This window comes from Balaenoptera physalus (assembly GCF_965194825.1).
Source record: "Balaenoptera physalus genome assembly, chromosome: 19".
NCBI classification, from domain to species: Eukaryota; Metazoa; Chordata; class Mammalia; order Artiodactyla; family Balaenopteridae; genus Balaenoptera; species Balaenoptera physalus.
In genome coordinates this window covers 54,374,941-54,394,456 of record NC_138900.1, presented here as the reverse complement: position 1 = coordinate 54,394,456, position 19,516 = coordinate 54,374,941, and the positions used below count along the sequence as shown (strand labels likewise).

Here is a 19,516-nt window from a genome sequence, read left to right as displayed (position 1 = left end):
ACAAACACATGGAGGCTAAACAATACACTACTAAATAACCAAGAGATCACTGAAGAAATCAAAGAAGAAATCAAAAAATACCTAGAAACAAATGACAATGAAAACATGACGACCCAAAACCTATGGGATGCAGCAAAAGCAGTTCTAAGACGGAAGTTTATAGCAATACAATCCTACCTCAGGAAACAAGAAACATCTCAAATAAACAACCTAACCTTACACCTAAAGCTATTAGAGAAAGAAGAACAAACAAAACCCAAAGTTAGCAGAAGGAAAGAAATCATAAAGATCAGAGCAGAAATAAATGAAAAAGAAATGAAGGAAACAATAGCTAAGATCAATAAAACTAAAAGCTGATTCTTTGAGAAGATAAACAAAATTGATAAACCATTAGCCAGACTCATCAAGAAAAAAAGGGAGAAGACTCAAATCAACAGAATTAGAAATGAAAAAGGAGAAGTAACAACTGACACTGTAGAAATACAAAGGATCATGAGAGATCACTACAAGCAACTATATGCCAATAAAATGGACAACCTGGAAGAAATGGACAAATTCTTAGAAAAGCACAGCCTTCTGAGACTGAACCAGGAAGAAATAGAAAATATAAGCAGATCAATGACAAGTACTGAAATTGAAACTGTGATTAAAAATCTTCCAAAAAACAAAAGCCCAGGACCAGATGGCTTCACAGGAAAATTCTAAACATGAAAACATTCAGAGAAGAGCTAACACCTATCCTTCTCAAACTCTTCCAAAATATAGCAGAGGGAGGAACACTCCCAAACTCATTCTATGAGGCCACCATCACCCTGATACCAAAACCAGACAAAGATGTCACAAAGAAAGAAAATTACAGACCAATATCACTGATGAATAAAGATGCAAAAATCCTCAACAAAATACTAGCAAACAGAATCCAACAGCACATGAAAAGGATCATATACCATGATCAAGTGGGGTTTATCCCAGGAATGCAAGGATTCTTCAATATACGCAAATCGATCAATGTGATACACCATATTAACAAATTGAAGGAGAAAAACCACATGATCATCTCAATAGATGCAGAGAAAGCTTTCGACAAAATTCAACACCCATTTATGATAAAAACCCTCCAGAAAGTAGGCATAGAGGGAACTTACCTCAACATAATAAAGGCCATATACGACAAACCCACAGCCAACATCGTTCTCAACAGTGAAAAACTGAAACCATTTCCACTAAGATCAGGAACAAGACAAGGTTGTCCACTCTCACCACTATTACTCAACATAGTTTTGGAAGTTTTAGCCACAGCAATCAGAGAAGAAAAAGAAATAAAAGGAATCCAGATCGGAAAAGAAGAAGTAAAGCTGTCACTGTTTGCAGATGACATGATACTATACATAGAGAATCCTAAAGATGCCACCAGAAAACTACTAGAGCTAATCAATGAATTTGGTAAAGTAGCAGGATACAAAATGAATGCACAGAAATCTCTTGCATTCCTATACACTAATGATGAAAAATCTGAAAGAGAAATTAAGGAAACACTTCCATTTACCATTGCAACAAAAAGAATAAAATAGCTAGGAATAAACCTACCTAAGGAGGGAAAAGACCTGTACTCAGAAAACTATAAGAAACTGATGAAAGAAATTAAAGATGATACAAACAGATGGAGAGATATACCATGTTCTTGGATTGGAAAAATCCACATTGTGAAAATGACTATACTACTCAAAGCAATCTACAGATTCAATGCAATCCCTATCAAACTAACCAATGGCATTTTTACAGAACTAGAACAAAAAATTTCACAATTTGTATGGAAACACAAAAGACCCTGAATACCCAAAGCAATCTTGAGAAAGAAAAACGTAGCTGGAGGATTCAGGCTCCCAGACTTCAGACTATACTACAAAGCTACAGTCATCAAGACAGTATGGTACTGGCACAAAAACAGAAATATAGATCGATGGAACAGGATAGAAAGCCCAAAGACAAACACACGCACATATAGTCACCTTATTTTTGATAAACGAGGCAAGAATATGCAATGGAGAAGACAGCCTCTTCAATAAGTGGTGCTGGGAACACTGGACAGCTACATGTAAAAGAATGAAATTAGAACACTCCCTAACACCATACACAAAAATAAACTCAAAATGGATGAAAGACCTTAATGTAAGGCCAGACACTATAAAATTCTTAGAGGAAAACATCGGCAGAACACTCTATGACATAAATCACAGCACAATCCTTTTGGACCCACCTCCTAGAGAGATGGAAATAAAAACAAACATAAACAAATGGGACCTAATGAAACTTAAAAGCTTTTGCACAGCAAAGGAAAACATAAACAAGATGAAAAGACAACCCTCAGAATGGGAGAAAATAGTTGCAAATGGAGCAAATGGCAAAGGATTAATCTCCAAAATTTACAAGCAGCTCATGAAGCTCAATATCAAAAAAACAAACAACCCAATCCAAAAATGGGCTGAAGACCTAAATAGACTTTTCTCCAGAGAAGATATATAGATTGCCATAGATTGCCAACAAACACACAAAAGGATGCTCAACATCACTAATCATCAGAGAAATGCAAATCAAAACTACAATGAGGTATCAGCTCACACTAGTCAGAATGGCCATCATCAAAAAATCTACAAACAATAAATTCTGGAGAGGGTGTGGAGAAAAGGGAACCCTCTTGCACTGCTGGTGGGAGTGTAAATTGATACAGTCATTATGGAGAACTGTATGGAGGTTCCTTAAAAAAACTAAAAATAGAAGTACCATACAATCCAGCAATCCCACTACTGGGCATATACCCTGAGAAAATCATAATTCAAAAAGAGTCATGTACCACAATGTTCATTGTAGCTCTATTTACAATAGCCAGGACACGGAAGCAACCTAAGTGTCCATCGACAGATGAATGGATAAAGAAGATGTGGCACATTATACAGTGGAATATTACTCAGCCATAAAAAGAAACGAAATTGAGTTATTTGTAGTGAGGTGGACGGACCTAGAGTCTGTCATACAGAGTGAAGTAAGTCAGAAAGAGAAAAACAAATACTGTATGCTAACACATATATATGGAATCAAAAAAAAAAAAAAAGGTTCTGAAAAACCTAGGGGGAGGACAGGAATAAAGATGCAGACGTAGAGAATGCACTTGAGGACACAGGGAGGGGGAAGGGGAACCTGGGATGAAGTGAGAGAGTGGCATGGACATATATACACTACCAAATGTAAAACCGATAGCTAGTGGGAAGCAGCCACATAGCACAGGGAGATCCGCTCAGTGCTTTGTGACCACCTAGATGGGTGGGATAAGGAGGGTGGGAGTGAGAGGCAGGAGGGAGGAGATATGGGGATATATGTATATGTATAGCTGATTCACTTTGTTATATAGCAGAAACTAACACACCATTGTAAAGCAATTATACTCCAATAAAGGTATTAAAAAAAAATGGGCAGAATACCTGAATAGATGTTTTTCCAAAGAAGACATGCAGATGGCCAACAGGCACATGAAAAGATGCTCAACATCACTAATCATTAGGGAAATTCAAATCAAAACCACAATGAGATATCAGCTCACACTTGTCAGAATGGTTATCATTAAAAAAGAACACAAATAACGAATGTTGGAAAGGATGTGAAGAAAAGGGAACCTTCAAATACTGTTGGTGGGAACATAAATTGGTGCAGCCACTGCAAAAAACAGTACGGAGGTTTCTCAAGAAATTAAAAATAGAACTATCATATGACCCAGCAATTCCATTCCTGGGTATATATGGGAAAAAACCCCATTAATTTGAAAAGATACATGCACCCCAATGTTCATAGCAGCATTATTTATAATTGCCGAGATATGGAAGCAACCTAAGTGTCCATCAACAGATGAGTGGATAAAGAAGATGTGGTATATATGTACAATGGACTATTACTCAGCCATAGAAAAAGAAGGAAATTTTGCCATTTGCAACAACATGGATGGACTTGGAGAACATTATGCTACATGAAATAAGTCACACAGAGAAAGACAAATGCTGTATGATATCACATATGTGGAATGTAAAGAATACAACAAACTAGTGAATATAACAAAAAAGAAACAGACTCACGGATGTACAGAACAAATTAGTGATTACCAGTGGGGAGAGGGAAGAGGGGAGGGGCAATATTGGGGTAGGGGATTAAGAGGTAGAAACTATTATGTCATAAAATAAGAATAAAAAAATAACAAAAATAAGAAACTGTTATAAATTAAGCTAAAAGGATATATTGTACAACATGGAAAATATAGCTAATATTTTATAATAACTATAAATGGAGTATAGCCTTTAAGATTGGGAATCACTATATTATACACCTGTAACTTACACAATAATGTATATCAACTATACTCCAATAAAAAATAAATAATATAAAAAAAAGAATTTGTGTATGTTTGGAATAATTATTTGTTCCTTGAATACTTGGAAAAACTTGCCTTTGTCTATCAGAACTAGTGTTTTATTATAGTAAGACTTGAAGCTATGTATTCAATTTCTTCAGTGATTAAAAGATCATTTGGATTTTTTTTTAACATCTTTATTGGAGTATAATTGCTTTACAATGGTGTGTTAGTTTCTGCTTTATAACAAAGTGAATCAGCTATACATATACATGTATCTCCATATCTCTTCCCTCTTACGTCTCCCTCCCTCCCACCCTCCCTATCCCACCCCTCTAGGTGGTCACAAAGCACCAAGCTGATCTCCCTGTGCTATGCAGTTCCTTCCCACTAGCTATCGGCTTTACATTTGGTAGTGTATATATGTCCATGCCACTTGGGATAAAGATGCAGACCTACTAGAGAATGGACTTGAGGACACAGGGAGGGGGAAGGGTAAGCTGGGATTTCTTTTTTTTTTTTAAGTTAGTTTTGGTAAGTTGTATTTTTCTAAGATTTTATTCATTTTATCCAATTTTTCAAATTTTTGCCATAAAGTTACTTATGAAAATTTCACCTTTTTAATATCCGCTACAACTGTAGTTATATCATTTGCATATTCCTAAAATGGTTGTGTCTTTTTTTTTCCTTTATCAGTCTTGCCTGAATTTGTTAATTTTATTAATAGTCTCTTCCAATAGTCAACTCCTGGCTTTGTTGATTCTTTGTATTTTATTTAATTTTCTCTTTCATTAGTTTCTGGTCATACATTCAATATTTCCTTCTGTCTATTTTCTTTGGCTATATTTATTTATTTACTTACCCAACTTTTATAGCTGTGAATGTTCAACTGAATTTTCAGCCTCCTTTCTTTTGTAACATAAGCTTCTAAAGTAGGGCTTGTCAATGGTAGCACTATCAATATTTTGAATGGATAATTCTTTGTTGTTGGGGGCTGTCCTGTGTATTGAAAAATACTTAGTAGCATCCCTGGCCTCTACCCACTAGATGCCAGTAGCTCCCCCTGGTTATGATGATGCTGATGCCAATAATAATAATAATAATAATAATAATAATAATAATAATAATAATGATAATAATGTCTCCAGACATTGCCAAATGTCCCCTGGGGGGCAAAATTACCTTCAGTTGGGAACCACTGATTTAAGACTACAGATCTTCATTTAAGTCCACTTTAGCTTCTGCTAGGAAAACTGGACAGCTACATGTAAAAGAATGAAATTCAAACATTCTCTAACTCCATACTCAAAAATAAACTCAAAATGGAGTTTATTAGGATCAAAGACCTAAATGTAAGGCCGGACACTATAAAACTCTTAGAAGAAAACATAGGCAGGACACACTCTCTGACATAAATCACAGCAATATCTTTTTGCACACACCTCCTAGAGTAACGAAAATAAAAACAAAAGCAAACAAATGGGAGCTTATTAAACTTAAAAGCTTCTGCACAGCAAAGGAAACCATAAACAAAACGAAAAGACAACCCACAGAATGGGAGAAAATATTTGACAACAAAGTGACTGACAAGGGATTAATCTCCAAAATATATAAACAGCTCATGCTGTTTGTATGTCAAAAAAACAAACAATCCAATCAAAAAATGGGCAGGAGATCTAAATAGACATTTCTCCAAAGAAGACATACAGATGGCCAAAAAAAGCACATGAAAAGATGCTCAACGTCACTAATTATTAGAGAAATGCAAATCAAAAGTACCATGAAGTGTCATCTCACACCAGTCAGAATGGTCATCATCAAAAAGTCTACAAACAATAAATGCTGGAGACGGTGTGGAGGAAAGGGAACCCTCCTACACAGTTGGTGGGAATGTAAATTGGTACAACCACTATGGAGAACAGTATGGAGGTTCCTTAAACAACTAAAAATAGAACTATTGAACTTCCCTGGTGTACAGTGGTTAAGAATCCGCCTGCCAATGCAGGGGACACGGGTTCAAGCCCTGGTCCGGGAAGATCCCACATGCCGTGGAGCAGCTAAGCCCTGTGCACCACAACTACTGAGCCTGTGCTCTAGAGCCCGTGAGCCACAAATGCTGAGCCCACGTGCCACAACTACTGAAGCCTGCACACCTAAAGCCTGCGCTTTACAACAAGAGAAGCCACCGCAATGAGAAGCCCGCACACCGCAACGGAGAGTAGCCGCTGCTTGCCGCAACTAGAGGAAGACTGTGTGCAGCAACGAAGACCCAACACAGCCAAAAATAAATAAAATAAATAAATAAATTTATTTTTTAAAAAAGTATATGCCAATAGAGGATTATAAAATTACCAAATAAATTCATAATTAAAAATAAATAAATAAAAATAGAACTACTATATGATACAGCAGTCCCACTCCTAGGCATATATCTGGAGAAAACCATATTTCGAAAAGATACATGCAACCCAATGTTCATTGTAGCACTACTTACAATAGCCAAGACATGGAAGCAACCTAAATATCCATCAACAGAGGAATGGATAAAAAAGATGTGGTACATATATACAATGGAATATTACTCAGCCATAAAAAGAAATGAAATGGAGGTATTTGTAATGAGGTGGATGGAGTTAGAGTCTGTCATACAGAGTGAAGTAAGTCAGAAAGAGAAAAACAAACACAGTATGCTAACACATATATACGGAATCTAAGGAAAAAAAAAGGCCATGAGGAACCTAGTGGCAAGACGGGAATAAAGACACAGACCTACTAGAGAATGGACTTGAGGATATGGAGAGGGGGTGGGGTGAGATGTGACAGGGTAAGAGAGTGTCATGGACATATATACACTACCAAATGTAAAATAGATAGCTAGTGGGAAGCAGCCACATAGCACAGGGAGATCAGCTCGGTGCTTTGTGACCACCTAGAGGGGTGGGATGGGGAGGGTGGGAGGGAGGGAGATGCAAGAGGGAAGAGATATGGGAACATATTGTATGTGTATAACTGATTCACTTTGTTATAAAGCAGAAGCTAACACACCATTGTAAGGCAATTATACTTCAATAAAGATGTTTTAAAAAACAAAAACAAAAACAAATTATACAAATGAACTCATTTACAAAACAGAAACAGACTTACAGATATTGAAACCAAACTTATGGTTACCAAAGGGGAAGCATGGGGTGGGGGGGAGGGATAAACCAGGAGTTTGGGATTAACATACACAAACTAGTATACATAAGATAAATAACCAACAAGAACCTACTGTATAGCACAGGGAACTCTACTCAATATTTTGTCATAGCCTATATGAGAAAAGAATCTGAAAAAGAATGAAAATATGTATAACTGAACCACTTTGCTGTATACCTGAAACTAACACAACATTGTAAATCAACTATAATCCAATAAAATTTTTTTAAAAGCACACTTCAGCTTCATTACCACTGATTTTTTTCATCATCATTCAATCTTAAGTATTTCCTAATTTTCATTGTGATTTTTTTCACTCATAGGTTATTCAGAAGTGTATTTTAAAATGTCTATGTTCTTTACTTGTTTGTTTTTAAATATATATTTGTTATTGATTTCTAACATAATAGATTTGTTGAGATTTGCTTTAAGCCCTAGTATACGGTAATTTTTCATAAGTGTTCCATAGGGCTGGAAGAGTTTTTTCTTAGTGGGGTGTTCTACATATATTATATGGAGCCTGTTAATTGTGTTCGAATTGTCTGTAGGAGAGCTGTCCAATAGAACTTTCTGCAGTGACTGACATGGCCTGTTATCTGTGCTGCTCAATACAACAGCCACAAGCCACATGTGGTTACTGGGCACTTAAAATGTGGCTAGTGTGATTAAGGAGCTACATTTTTAATTTAAAAAGTTTAAAAAAAATTTAAATAGCTACATGAGGCTTGGTGGCTACTACATGCGGCAATGTAAGCTATATAGTCTTGCTGATTTTCTGTTTGCTCGAGAGAGTGTTATTAAAGATAGGGGATTTGATTTGCTTTATGTATTTTTTTTTATGAATAGCCCAGTTTTGCTTTTTTTTTTTTTAAAGAAATTCACGTTCTTTTATTTATTTATTTATTTATTTATTTATTTATTTATTTATTTATTTATTTATGACTGTGTTGAGTCTTCGTTTCTGTGCGAGGGCTTTCTCTAGTTGCGGCAAGTGGAGACCACTCTTCATCGCGGTGCGCGGGCCTCTCACCATCGCGGCCTCTCTTGTTGCGGAGCACAGGCTCCAGACGCGCAGGCTCAGTAATTGTGGCTCACGGGCCCAGCTGCTCCGTGGCATGTGGGATCTTCCCAGACCAGGGCTCGAACCCGTGTCCCCTGCATTGGCAGGCAGATTCTCAACCACCGCGCCACCAGGGAAGCCCACTTTATGTATTTTGAAGTTATGTTTTGAAATGTATGAAGTTTAGGATTATTATATCTTTCTGGTGAATTGACCTAGTAACCTTCTTGACCTCTGGTAATGCTTTTTTGTTTTAAAGTCCATTTTTGGTTACCAGGGGGGAAAGGTGGGGGAGGGATAAACTGGGAGACTGGGATTGACATATACACACTACTATATAGAAAACAGATAACTAATGAGGACCTACTGTATAGCACAGGGAACTCTACTCAGTACTCTGTAATAACCTAAATGGGAAAAGAATCTAAAAAAGAGTATATATATATATATATATATATATATATATATATATATATGTATGTATAACTGATTCACTTTGCTGTACAGCAGAAAATAACACAACATTGTAAATCAACTATACTCCGATAAAAATTTTTTAAAAATGAAGTCTATTTTAACTGATGTTTCATAGCTTCCTCAGAACTCCCTCCATTATATGCCTGTTCTATCTTTTCCCATCCTTTTATATTACTGTATCCTTATTTTTCAGGTATCTCTTTCTAAAATAATTGTGAGTAAAATCCAGAAGCACAATCATTTCCTTAGTTTTATTTACAGTGATTTCAACTACCGATACATTTGGATTTATTTTATCATCTTATTTTGTAATTTTTATTTATTTCTGTGTATCTTTTCCATGTCACTCCTTCCCCTAATTTTTAATTTATTTTGGATTGACTATATTTTTCCCCTTCACTTTTTTTCTTCTTCTAGTAATAAAATACTTTTACTTCTTTTCTTTACTTAAATTTATGTTTAAAGCTTACCTTTTCCCTCTTCTGGAACAACTCAAAGACCTAAAATCTTTCATTTCTCCCCTTCCATACTATATAGTATTTCAGTCCTATATTAATATTTTACATTATTATTTTATGTAGTTAATGGTATTTTAATTTTACCCATAATATACCATTTTCTTAGTTCAGAAATCCTTCTTGCATCTCAGACATACATATGTCTGAGATAATTTTCCTTCTTCCTTAAGTATACCCAGTAGAAGTGCCTTTAATGAGCCTGCTCCCCCTTTGACAATGACCTGCTCTTCTGTTGATAATGACCTCTTGCAGTTCTGTTAGTCTAAGGACTATCGTTTCTGTTGACTCTGGTCCATGGTAGCCCATGTCACTCTCTCTTACTCACTTACTTTAAACTCTTCCATGGCTTTTCACTACATTTTGGAAAAAATCAAACTCCTCAGCATGGCCTACAACACCAGACCTGACCTGGCCCTGCAGAATTTTCCAGTCACATTGCTACCATTTCCCAGACTCATGGGCTTCTGATACCATGACCTTTTTACTCTTCAAATGTTTATTCACATGTTTACTGATTTAATTTTTTTAAATTAAAGACTGTTATGAGCTGAATCGGTCCCCTTTGAAATACTTTGTTGAAGTTCTAACCCCCCGTGCTTCTGCCCTACTGCTCAGTGAATATTCTTAAGGTCAACTTCCCCTCAACCCTCAGCCATACATGACTCAGAAGAGCAGGTCACATAATGCCCTGAGTTGGTAAGGGAGGCCACAGAGGTTCTGGTTAAGACTCTCATCCCTTGTCCCTTCAGGCCTCTGCTACCTTCCTTAATCTCATCTAGACTAAGACTTAAGGTGTGCTGTCTACTTCCTGCCAGCATCAGCTTATGGCGATTTGTTACAGCAGCAACAGGAATCTAATACAGGCGAGGGGGATAGCCCCTGTTTGCACTGGATTCATTCTTTGGGCTGTTAAACTGTCATTCTGGCTCAAGTACAAGCAGGGGGAGAGTTAGGGAAGAAAGGGGATGGGAGGGGCATAAGAGCTTGACTCAGCACTTTGCCTGAGGCCAGCTGTGGCCACTTCTGTTCCCTCTTTTGACCCTTTTTGCTCCCTCATCAGAACTGCTTTCCCTCTAGACCCCAGGCTCCACGCTCGCTTTTGTCTCTCATCTAAACTTCTCTGGGAGGTGGGAAAAAAAAATACAACTGCAGAAGCTTGAAGGATTCTGAGAGGTGCAGGGCCTGTGGGGAAGACAGAGGGATATTTATTGAAGGGACAGAAGCTCAAGCTAGCAAGAGACACCTGCAGCCCTCAGACCCCGTGAGGCCTCTCTGTGTCCTGAAATGGCTTCTGACTGATTTCAGGAGATGTTTCCAAGCTACCTCTGGGATTCTGCTTCTCAAATAGGTCCTGTATTAGCATTACAGGGGTGCCAATCCACTCAATTTCCTCAATAAAGGAATGGCCATAACACCTGACACTTACTGAGCATTTATTATGTGACACACAGATCCAAGAGCTCTGCAGTAGGGGCTGAGACAATCCTCACCAGATCCGTATGTGGGAGATGCCGTCATAATCACCCTCATTTCAGACAAGGAAGCCGAGGCTCAGGGACCCTCAGCCATCCACCAAGGTCACATGGGGCAGGTGGCTGAGTAGAAGGCTGCCTTAGAGGCTAGGCTCTTAGCACACTGAGCAGCCCTGGAAGGCTGGGGTGCAAGGATGCCCAGTGCCTGACCCATGGGATTCAATAAAATTATTTTTGTTTTGAAAGAAAAGTAAAGAACCATGTTTTATTTTCCCCCTAAACATTTTTGTTTTCTTGATTGGGCCCTTGGGCAAAGCAGAGGCAGGTCCTTGATCATGGGTCTGGGCTTACCTGGCTGCAGGGAGGAGTGGTGGGGAAGACAGAGGACACTCTGGGCCTGGCCCTCCTGAGCACACACAGACTGTGGCCTTTGAGGGCCTGGCTTCAGCCTTGATGAATGTGGCCTGGCACAGGAAAGGAATTTTCTATCCTTCAGAAGGAAAAGGGGCTGCGTCCATCATGTTGGTGTCTAAGGACCCTATGGTTCTAACACTTTAGGATCCTGGGGAGTGCTTCACTTAGCAGCACTTGGTGGGAAGGAATGGAGAAGAAGGGACCCTTTGAGACCTGAAAATAGCCACCAAGTTCAGATTTTCCCTTCATGTGTCATCTCAAAGACACATGCACTTTATGAACATTTAGTGCTCACAGCAAGTCTTTTCGGTTTCTGCATTATCCCCATTTTACAGGTAAGTAAACCAGGGCACGGGGTCATGTGTTTAGGACAGAGCTGGGATTCTAACCAGCCATGTCTGATTCCACAGCCCAGGACCTCAACTACCACCGATACCATGTCTTTAAAAAGTTCCACTGTCAAAGCAAGAGAAATTGAGGGGTGATGAAGAGACAGACAGAAGCATCCAGGCGATAAGGACCCTCCACCCCACTTCCAGCCCTTCCACCCTCCTCTTCCAATCACAATATTGGACAACTGATGCTCATCACAGAAAAATCAGTGTGAGAACAACACATGTTCCTTTGCTGTCAGGCTGGGCTCCCTTAGGCCCTTGTATTTGGTTTATTTATAATCTGATTTGGAAGCAAAAAGGCAAAGCTGTCCTTGGGGACCATGTGGCCCACATGCTCCAAGTTCTAACATCGCCTCAGCCTGCAGCTCTGAGTCTGGGCACAGACGCCAGCTGAGCCAGCATCTGCTTGGTTCTCTCTGGTCTCTTAAAAGCAAAGCCTGGTTTCAGTGTGGGCCTCCCTGTGCTCCCCTTTCACACAGATGCCACAAAGCATCATGCTCTTATCCGGCTAAGCAGTTAGGCCGAAGAAAGGGCACGTTTCTGCAGTGCTGCTGTGCCGGTGGCAGCCATGCCCAGCCCTGATATGTCCTCCCAGCTTCCTCATTACTTGCGTACGTGTGAGTGCATGGACTGGTATCTATCAAACTCAGTCTAGAGCTCTGTCATGCAGGTGGACTCGCATGAATGAGTGGGTTTCTAAGGCAATGACTGGCTTACGGGGTGCTTACCTAACATGCTTGCCCACTTTACTCCTCTCTTTGTTCTTATGTGTGACATGAGGGCCAACTTGGAACCAAAAATATGCTCAAACAAGAGAGATGCTTTGAATGTCTGAGTCAGAATTCCCTACAAAATCTCACACACACACACACACACACACACACACACACACACACACACACACTCATTCCCAAATGCACAGACATGCATGTACACATGCATGCGCACACACACGCTCCGTGTGCGCAGGCACACACACGTGTGATGTATATGTGTTGTGACAGGAAGGAATGTTGAGAGTCTAGGCCTCCTCATATCCTGCCTAATAAAAGAAGAAGAAAACTTCTTTTATGCTTTTGTTTCTTTTACTAGTTGTGAGGCTTAGAAGAATTCTGATTCGAAAAGAAAGGTTTGTGTTGGTATATCTGATAAAAGTGACCTTTAGCCAATGAGTGGTTCATGTTTTTCTGACGGGCTGCACAGACAGAGCCTGTCTAGACAGCAAGTGGCATTTTTTTTTCTCTTCAAGGTGATATTTATGCCTTGAACCTTTCCATTTGGCAGGTGCCAGGAAGCCAACAGAAAAGAATGTTAAACCAGTTATGAAACGACTCTCCTCTCACTACAAACACCAGGGGCAGGGAGAGCAGCTGATTAACTAGAAGATACCTTCTGAGGACCTACTCTGTGCTCTGGACTGTGCTGGGCTCTGGGATCCAGAGGCAACAGAACAGATGTGCTCCCTAGTCTCATGGGGATTAAGTGCCAGCTAGAAAGTTGACCATTAGCCATAGTTGCAAATGTGATGAGTCACCAAGGAGATAGGCTACTGGTGCCTATGACAGGGGACCTTGGGTAGGGCAGGGTCTCGGAGAAGGCTTCCTGGGGAAGGAAGTTTAAGCTGAAGACTTAGTGAGGCGGCAGGGCTAACTAGGTGAGGCGGCAGGGCTAACTAGGTGAGGGAGAACGTCCAGTAGAGAGAGGGCAGTTAGACAGCAAACCACCACTGGGCAGGAAAGAGGCCGGCATGGTGGGTAAATAGAAAGAAGTCAGTGTGGTAAGGGGAGAGCAAAGTGAGAAGAAGCTGGAGAGGAATTCAGGGGCAGCACATGCTGAGCCTTGAAGAACACAGTGAGTATTTTGTACTTTATCCCAAGAAGCATGGGTGTCCTTCAAAGCTGAAAACCAGGGCAGTGACATGCTCATTGCTTGTCTGCTGAGGGGGTGATGGACTGTGGCGCAGGAGTGGAGGCAGAGAGCCCAGTCAGGGGCTGTCACAACGGTCCAGGCAGGAGCAATCGGGGCTTCAACTAGGGTAACAACCGTGGAGATGGGAATGAGAGGTTTTTAGAAGGTGGAATAGGTAGAACTTGGTGATGGATGTGATGCGTGGGGTAAGGGAGAGGAGGGAATCTGGATGCCTCCCAGGACAGTGATGTCATTTACTGGGACAGAGGCCCTGTAGGAGAGGCAGGGAGGGGGCAGGGGAGAGCCTGAGACTGGAGTGGGGTACGCTGGACACGAGTCACCTGCGAGACATCCAGGAGGAGACGTCAAGAAGGTGATGCACTTGGAACTCCGAGGGGTCTAGGTGGAGATACGCATTCAGAAGCCTCTACAACCGGGGCTAAGTGAAGCTGTTGGTGAGTGCAACTCCAGGAAGAGCAGACGGCCTACGAGGGAGCCCTGCGTCCTATGACTCCAGCAGAGTTGCTGCTGGCCGAGAGATGAGAAGTAGTCAGTCGAGGGGACAAGAGGAAAAGCAGGAGAGTATGGTGCTGTTCAAGCCATGAAAGGAATGTGTTTCAGGAAGGAGGGGTTGGACAACTGTGCTGAATGCTGCTAAGGGTTATCTTTCTGAAAAAACCTGACTCTGTCACTCTCTTGATGACAAATCTTACCACTGCCTCCAAGAAAGAGTCTAAGTGCCTTATCATGGAATACCAGGCCTCTCACACACTGCTGCCAACCTACCTGCCCAGACTCGCCTCCCTGGACTGCCCCCCACTGATGAAGTCTGCGCTGTGGCTGCACTGACGGGTCCCCTGTGGACACTGATAGGGGCGTGCCGACTGCCTCTCCCGCATTCCTTCTCCTATATTGCAGTTTTTGCCTGGAGATCTGCCCCACTCCCACCCCTTCAGTCCATGGGGTTCTGAGGTCATCACTGCAGCGCTTGGTGTGGGGCACACGGCCAGGCCAATGCTAATCAAGAGCTTCGTCCTCCCCTGACAGTGACCGGTGAGGGGAGGGGACAGGAAAGGTGATTAAGATGGTCCCATCAGAGAGCATCTCCTGGAAGTTCTGGGACCAAGGCTCATGTTCCTTTCCAGTGGCTCAGAATCTGCACAGACATGGCCCCGGGAGCGCTGGCAGCACTTGGTGACCACGGGAGGAAAGCTGATCCGAGAACGCGGCTAACTCATGACGGAGAGCAGAGCTGAGACAGGGAGCCTGTCTCCAGTAACACTGTTTGAGTCCTTGCTTTAAGCCAGGCCAGAAGCCAGAATGAACTTGGACTTTTGAGTTGTGGGAACTAGTGAATGAACTTTGCTTTTCATTTTTTTTTTTTTTTAGAAAAAAATTTTTTTTAAAAATTTGTTTTTTGGCTGCGTTGGGTCGTCATTGCTGTGCGCAGGCTTTCTTTAATTGTGGTGAGCGGGAGCTACTCTTCGTTGCGGTGCGCGGGCTTCTCATTGCGGTGGCTTCTCTTGTTGCGGAGCATGGGTTCTAGGTGTGCGGGCTCAGTAGTTGTGGCTCGCAGGCCCTAGAGCGCAGGCTCAGTAGTTGTGGCGCATGGGCTTAGTTGCTCTGCAGCATGTGGGATCTTCCTGGATCAGGGCTCAAACCCGTGTCGCCTGCGTTGGCAGGCAGATTCTTAATCACTGCACCACCAGGGAAGTCCCTGCTTTTCATTTTTACTTAGGGTCAGGTTTCTTGTCACTTGCAACAGAATCCATGAATCCAAACTTATATACATGCTATTCCTGTTACTGAGAATGTTTCCCTGCTTCTCCATCTGGAGCATTTAACTGTGCCTCTCAGTGCAGCCTTCTCTGACTCCTGTGAGCATTCATTCCCCCGGCATCCCTCAGAGGCTGGCACTATCATGTGTCATGGGTTACACATCTGTTTCCCCAATAACCTCAGTCCAGTGATCATGTCTTATTCACTTCTGTACCCCTGATACCTCACCCATTATCTGGTGCATAAGAGTCACTTATCAAATGGTTTCTGAGTGACTCTCTGAATGAATGAACAAATGAAATATAAGCAGAGGCTCAGTATCAAGATATTAGAAGATAAAGAAGAAAGGAAAAAAATGGTTAAATGAGTGCTTAAGCCAATGAAAAATTAAGTGTATCATCTCCAGTACTGGCCAGGAACATTTCCAAAATGTCATCATTTTAATTATGGAAATGGCCTCTCGTAAATAAAAAAATAAATAAAGCATGTCCCTTGCTCCCAGATAGAAAAAACTCATTTAGCTGTGTTCCATCAGAATAACTTCACACAATCTGGTGTTCGAAACTCATTAGGTCAGGTTGGCTGATTTTTCCATAATTATTTTAAATGTTCACCATCTACAGAATTTCATCCCAAACCTGAACAGTCATTGGCACCTAATGAGCAGGCTCCATCACTCAGGCCCAGAACCGGCTTCGGTGCTACACTGGGTCATCATCAGATGTTTATGGAAGACATCCAGAGCAAGCCACAGTTACCATGGAAACAGGCGCGGGAAAGGAAAGGATGGCTATCCTACACAAGATGAGGACTGTGTACAGGAAGCATCGACCAGCCGAGAAATAACATGAGGCTTTCCCAGTTAAGAATGGCCATTCAAAATTCAGGTGTTGAAAACTGAGCTGTCCAAACATCCAATAAGGAAATATGCACAAGCCCATTCATCCTGGCCAACAACATGGCTTTTGACCCACATGAAACTGTTACTGAGGCTTGACTGAAATAGGCTGTTCCTAGGTCTTTAAGGGAGTGTTTTCCAAATTAAGTTGGCTTTAGCTTCTAATAGAACACGAGAGACACTTCTAAACCCAAATATTGTAAAGACAGCTTTTCCCTTCCGGCGCTCACCACCTCCCACTATTTTGTACATAAGTATATATATCTATATACATACGTACATATATGGGCCATAATGGAACCCACTGAAATATGCAGAAGGTAGAGCTCAGGGCAGCACACACCTCATGTATCATCCTACTCAATTTGTGCTTTGGGTTTGAAATGCTTATTAAGGAAACTCTATGAAGACTATTTTTAGTGATAAATTTCTAATGATCCAACCACTAGATTCAAAATTAGAGCAGGCTTAGGGATATCACTTTGTTAATTTGGTGGCAAATGGGGCTTTCAAAGATGTTTTATCTGCTTTTCCTGTTTGGAAACCTAGGATGGACCATGGCTCTTTGTTCCTTCTGTCAATGATTAGTTGTTGGAAGTGAAAGTATTCATGAAAGACCAGTACTCAGAATACAGGAAACCAAGTGCAAAGCCCGAAGGAGAAAAAAATGAAGAGCAGGGGAGAGCTCTGCAGGATCGCCACGTTAGTTGGTACCTTATCTGATTTTCCTCATCATCCACCAGGAAGAACCAGCGAAACTTCACAACCAGGGGGCTGCAGTTGGTGATTGTGATGTAGCGGATCACCTCAGTATCGTTCAGGATACAGCCAAAATCCAGCTCCATGGTCTCAAAGGTGAGGTTGGGGTAATTCACTTCTCCACGCAGGTGCAGGCTGTCCACTTGAGGGTGCTCCACATACTTGATTTCTAGAACTTCTTCTGCCACCCAGGTATTCAAATCGTTTTTATAGGAAGGATTGAATTTGACCAGCAGGTCTTTTTCTTCACCGATCTCCAGTTTAATAGGCTACAAACAAGATAACGGGGAATTACCAACCTCCATACTGTGCATTTCCAACCTGATACATGAAATAGGACAACCAAAGTTATTTATATATATATTTATATGCACACACACATACATATACATACAGACACACAGATGATTAGGAAATACGTATAGATACACTTTATCCATAACCATGTATCCACACTTTACATAGTCAAACAGCTAGTATATCGCTATCGATATCTATCTATCTCTATGCACTTACACACATATATATTTTTTAATAGTTGAAAATGAAAGCAAGAAAAATGATTTGAAAAAAGAGATGTTGATAAGTGTTGTGAAATTGTAAGGACTGAGGAGTTGTAAAAGGAAAATCTGCAATGAATAACTATTATGAAATATTCTTAACTGAAAATAAATTAGATTGTAAAACGCTCTTCCTAGATAACTGGGAAAAGTCCTTTGCTTAAGAAAATTTTAAAAAGGCTTTCTAAAGGACCCCATGGTGGAGGGGCTCTGTAGAGGATGACCCAGAAAGGGATGGATTAGGTAACTTAATTTCTTTTCTAACGTCTTCAATTCTAAGTCTTCAGCATAGTGGTATCCACTTTCCGCTGTTTTCTATTCAACTTAAAATGACACTCCAGAGCCGTACAGAGTTTGTTCGGTAGATTGTGTTTGTTCTTTTCTCTCTTTGATTCAAATCCCCATGTGTTCCTTGATGCCAAGGCCACAGAAACACCTTCCCATAGAAAGCCTGGCTCTGAGTTGGCTTTTTTAGGAATCGCTTAATCCCCACATTTAATCGGCATGAAAGCCACCTCCTGGTTTTGCAGAAAGTGCCCTGAGGCAGTCAGGAAGAATGCGAACAGCAACAAATCTGTTTACAGAGCACTTTCCTCTCCACTGAGCTTGAAGGTTCAGGTATTTAACTGTGCACTTCAGTGACATGATCAGATGGTTTCCGTTGATAAAGCCAATCACCCGATTCAAGAGTCAGAGAGAGGGTAATGACTCCTCAGCTGGCTAATCCCCTCTGAAAGGCTCACCGGCCCCTTGGCCCAGGTGACTTGCCACAATTTAGAAGTCATTCTTGTAGACCATGGTATCTGCAGCACTAGGCATCGCAATGCTTGGTGTTTAAATATCTTGGAGATTGACTTAAACATTTTTTTCCCCCAGAGGAATGACTTTGCTGTTTTGTGGAAATGATACATATCCACAAAATTTTATATTATATACAAAAGCACAAAGAAGTTAGCAATTCATCCAAAACATCACGAGATATTATTTCTCAGAGTTCACATTTGGTAAAACATTAGTCCAAACATGAAAGATAGATAAATAAAATTTTACAAAAATGGAATTAGACTAATTTATTTTAAAAAATCATGTTTGAATTAACAAAAAACTGAAGAAAATTTCTTATACAAGAGATATTAATTGTAAGATCGTGGACTCTGGAGCCAGACTGCTTGGGTTCAAATCCTCGCTCTGCCAGTTACTAGCTCTGTGAACTTGGGCAAACTTGCTTGGCCTTCCTAGCCCCCAGTTTCTCCATCTGTAAAACAGGGGCAATAATAGTACCTAACTTTTTTTAAGAGGATGAAATGAGTTAATATATTTGTGATGCGTTCAGAGCAGTGCCTAACATGTAGTGTATGGTATATAAATGCCAATTATTACTACAATCCCTTTATGATCAAGAGAATTGATCAAAAAGTGTGGAGAAGTCCAAGGTTAGTCTAAAATCCTCCCTTGGTGGGTCTCCTCTTTACTGCTTAGAAGCCACAGAATTCTTTGGACATCAATAAGACTGGTAACTTCACTAAGGTATGTTTCCCTGTTGAATATTCTATATCATTTTGTCCCAGGACAAGGTGTGGCCTTATTTTTTTTTTAAATATTTCATTTTTATTTTTGAATAGATAGGACAATGAAAAGCATGTTACCCTTGTGCCCATCTCCCCTCCCCTCAAGCCAACTGTTCC

At 40.7% G+C, this 19,516-nt stretch overlaps 1 protein-coding gene and 1 long non-coding RNA gene across 3 annotated transcripts in view; one reads left to right on the top strand and one right to left on the bottom strand.

Annotated features, from left to right (window-relative positions):
- Window positions 1-19,516, top strand: part of LOC309649354 — a 460,714-nt gene that overhangs the window by 75,829 nt on the left and 365,369 nt on the right. The gene's annotated exons all lie outside the window — the stretch shown is intronic.
- The window catches only part of HYDIN (HYDIN axonemal central pair apparatus protein), a 443,025-nt gene that overhangs the window by 157,463 nt on the left and 266,046 nt on the right, over window positions 1-19,516 (bottom strand). For both annotated transcript variants that reach the window (XM_082438963.1, XM_082438964.1), the window contains exon 24: window positions 17,227-17,540. In XM_082438963.1, coding sequence (XP_082295089.1) covers window positions 17,227-17,540 — 314 coding nt within the window. The remainder of the gene's footprint in view (window positions 1-17,226; window positions 17,541-19,516) is intronic.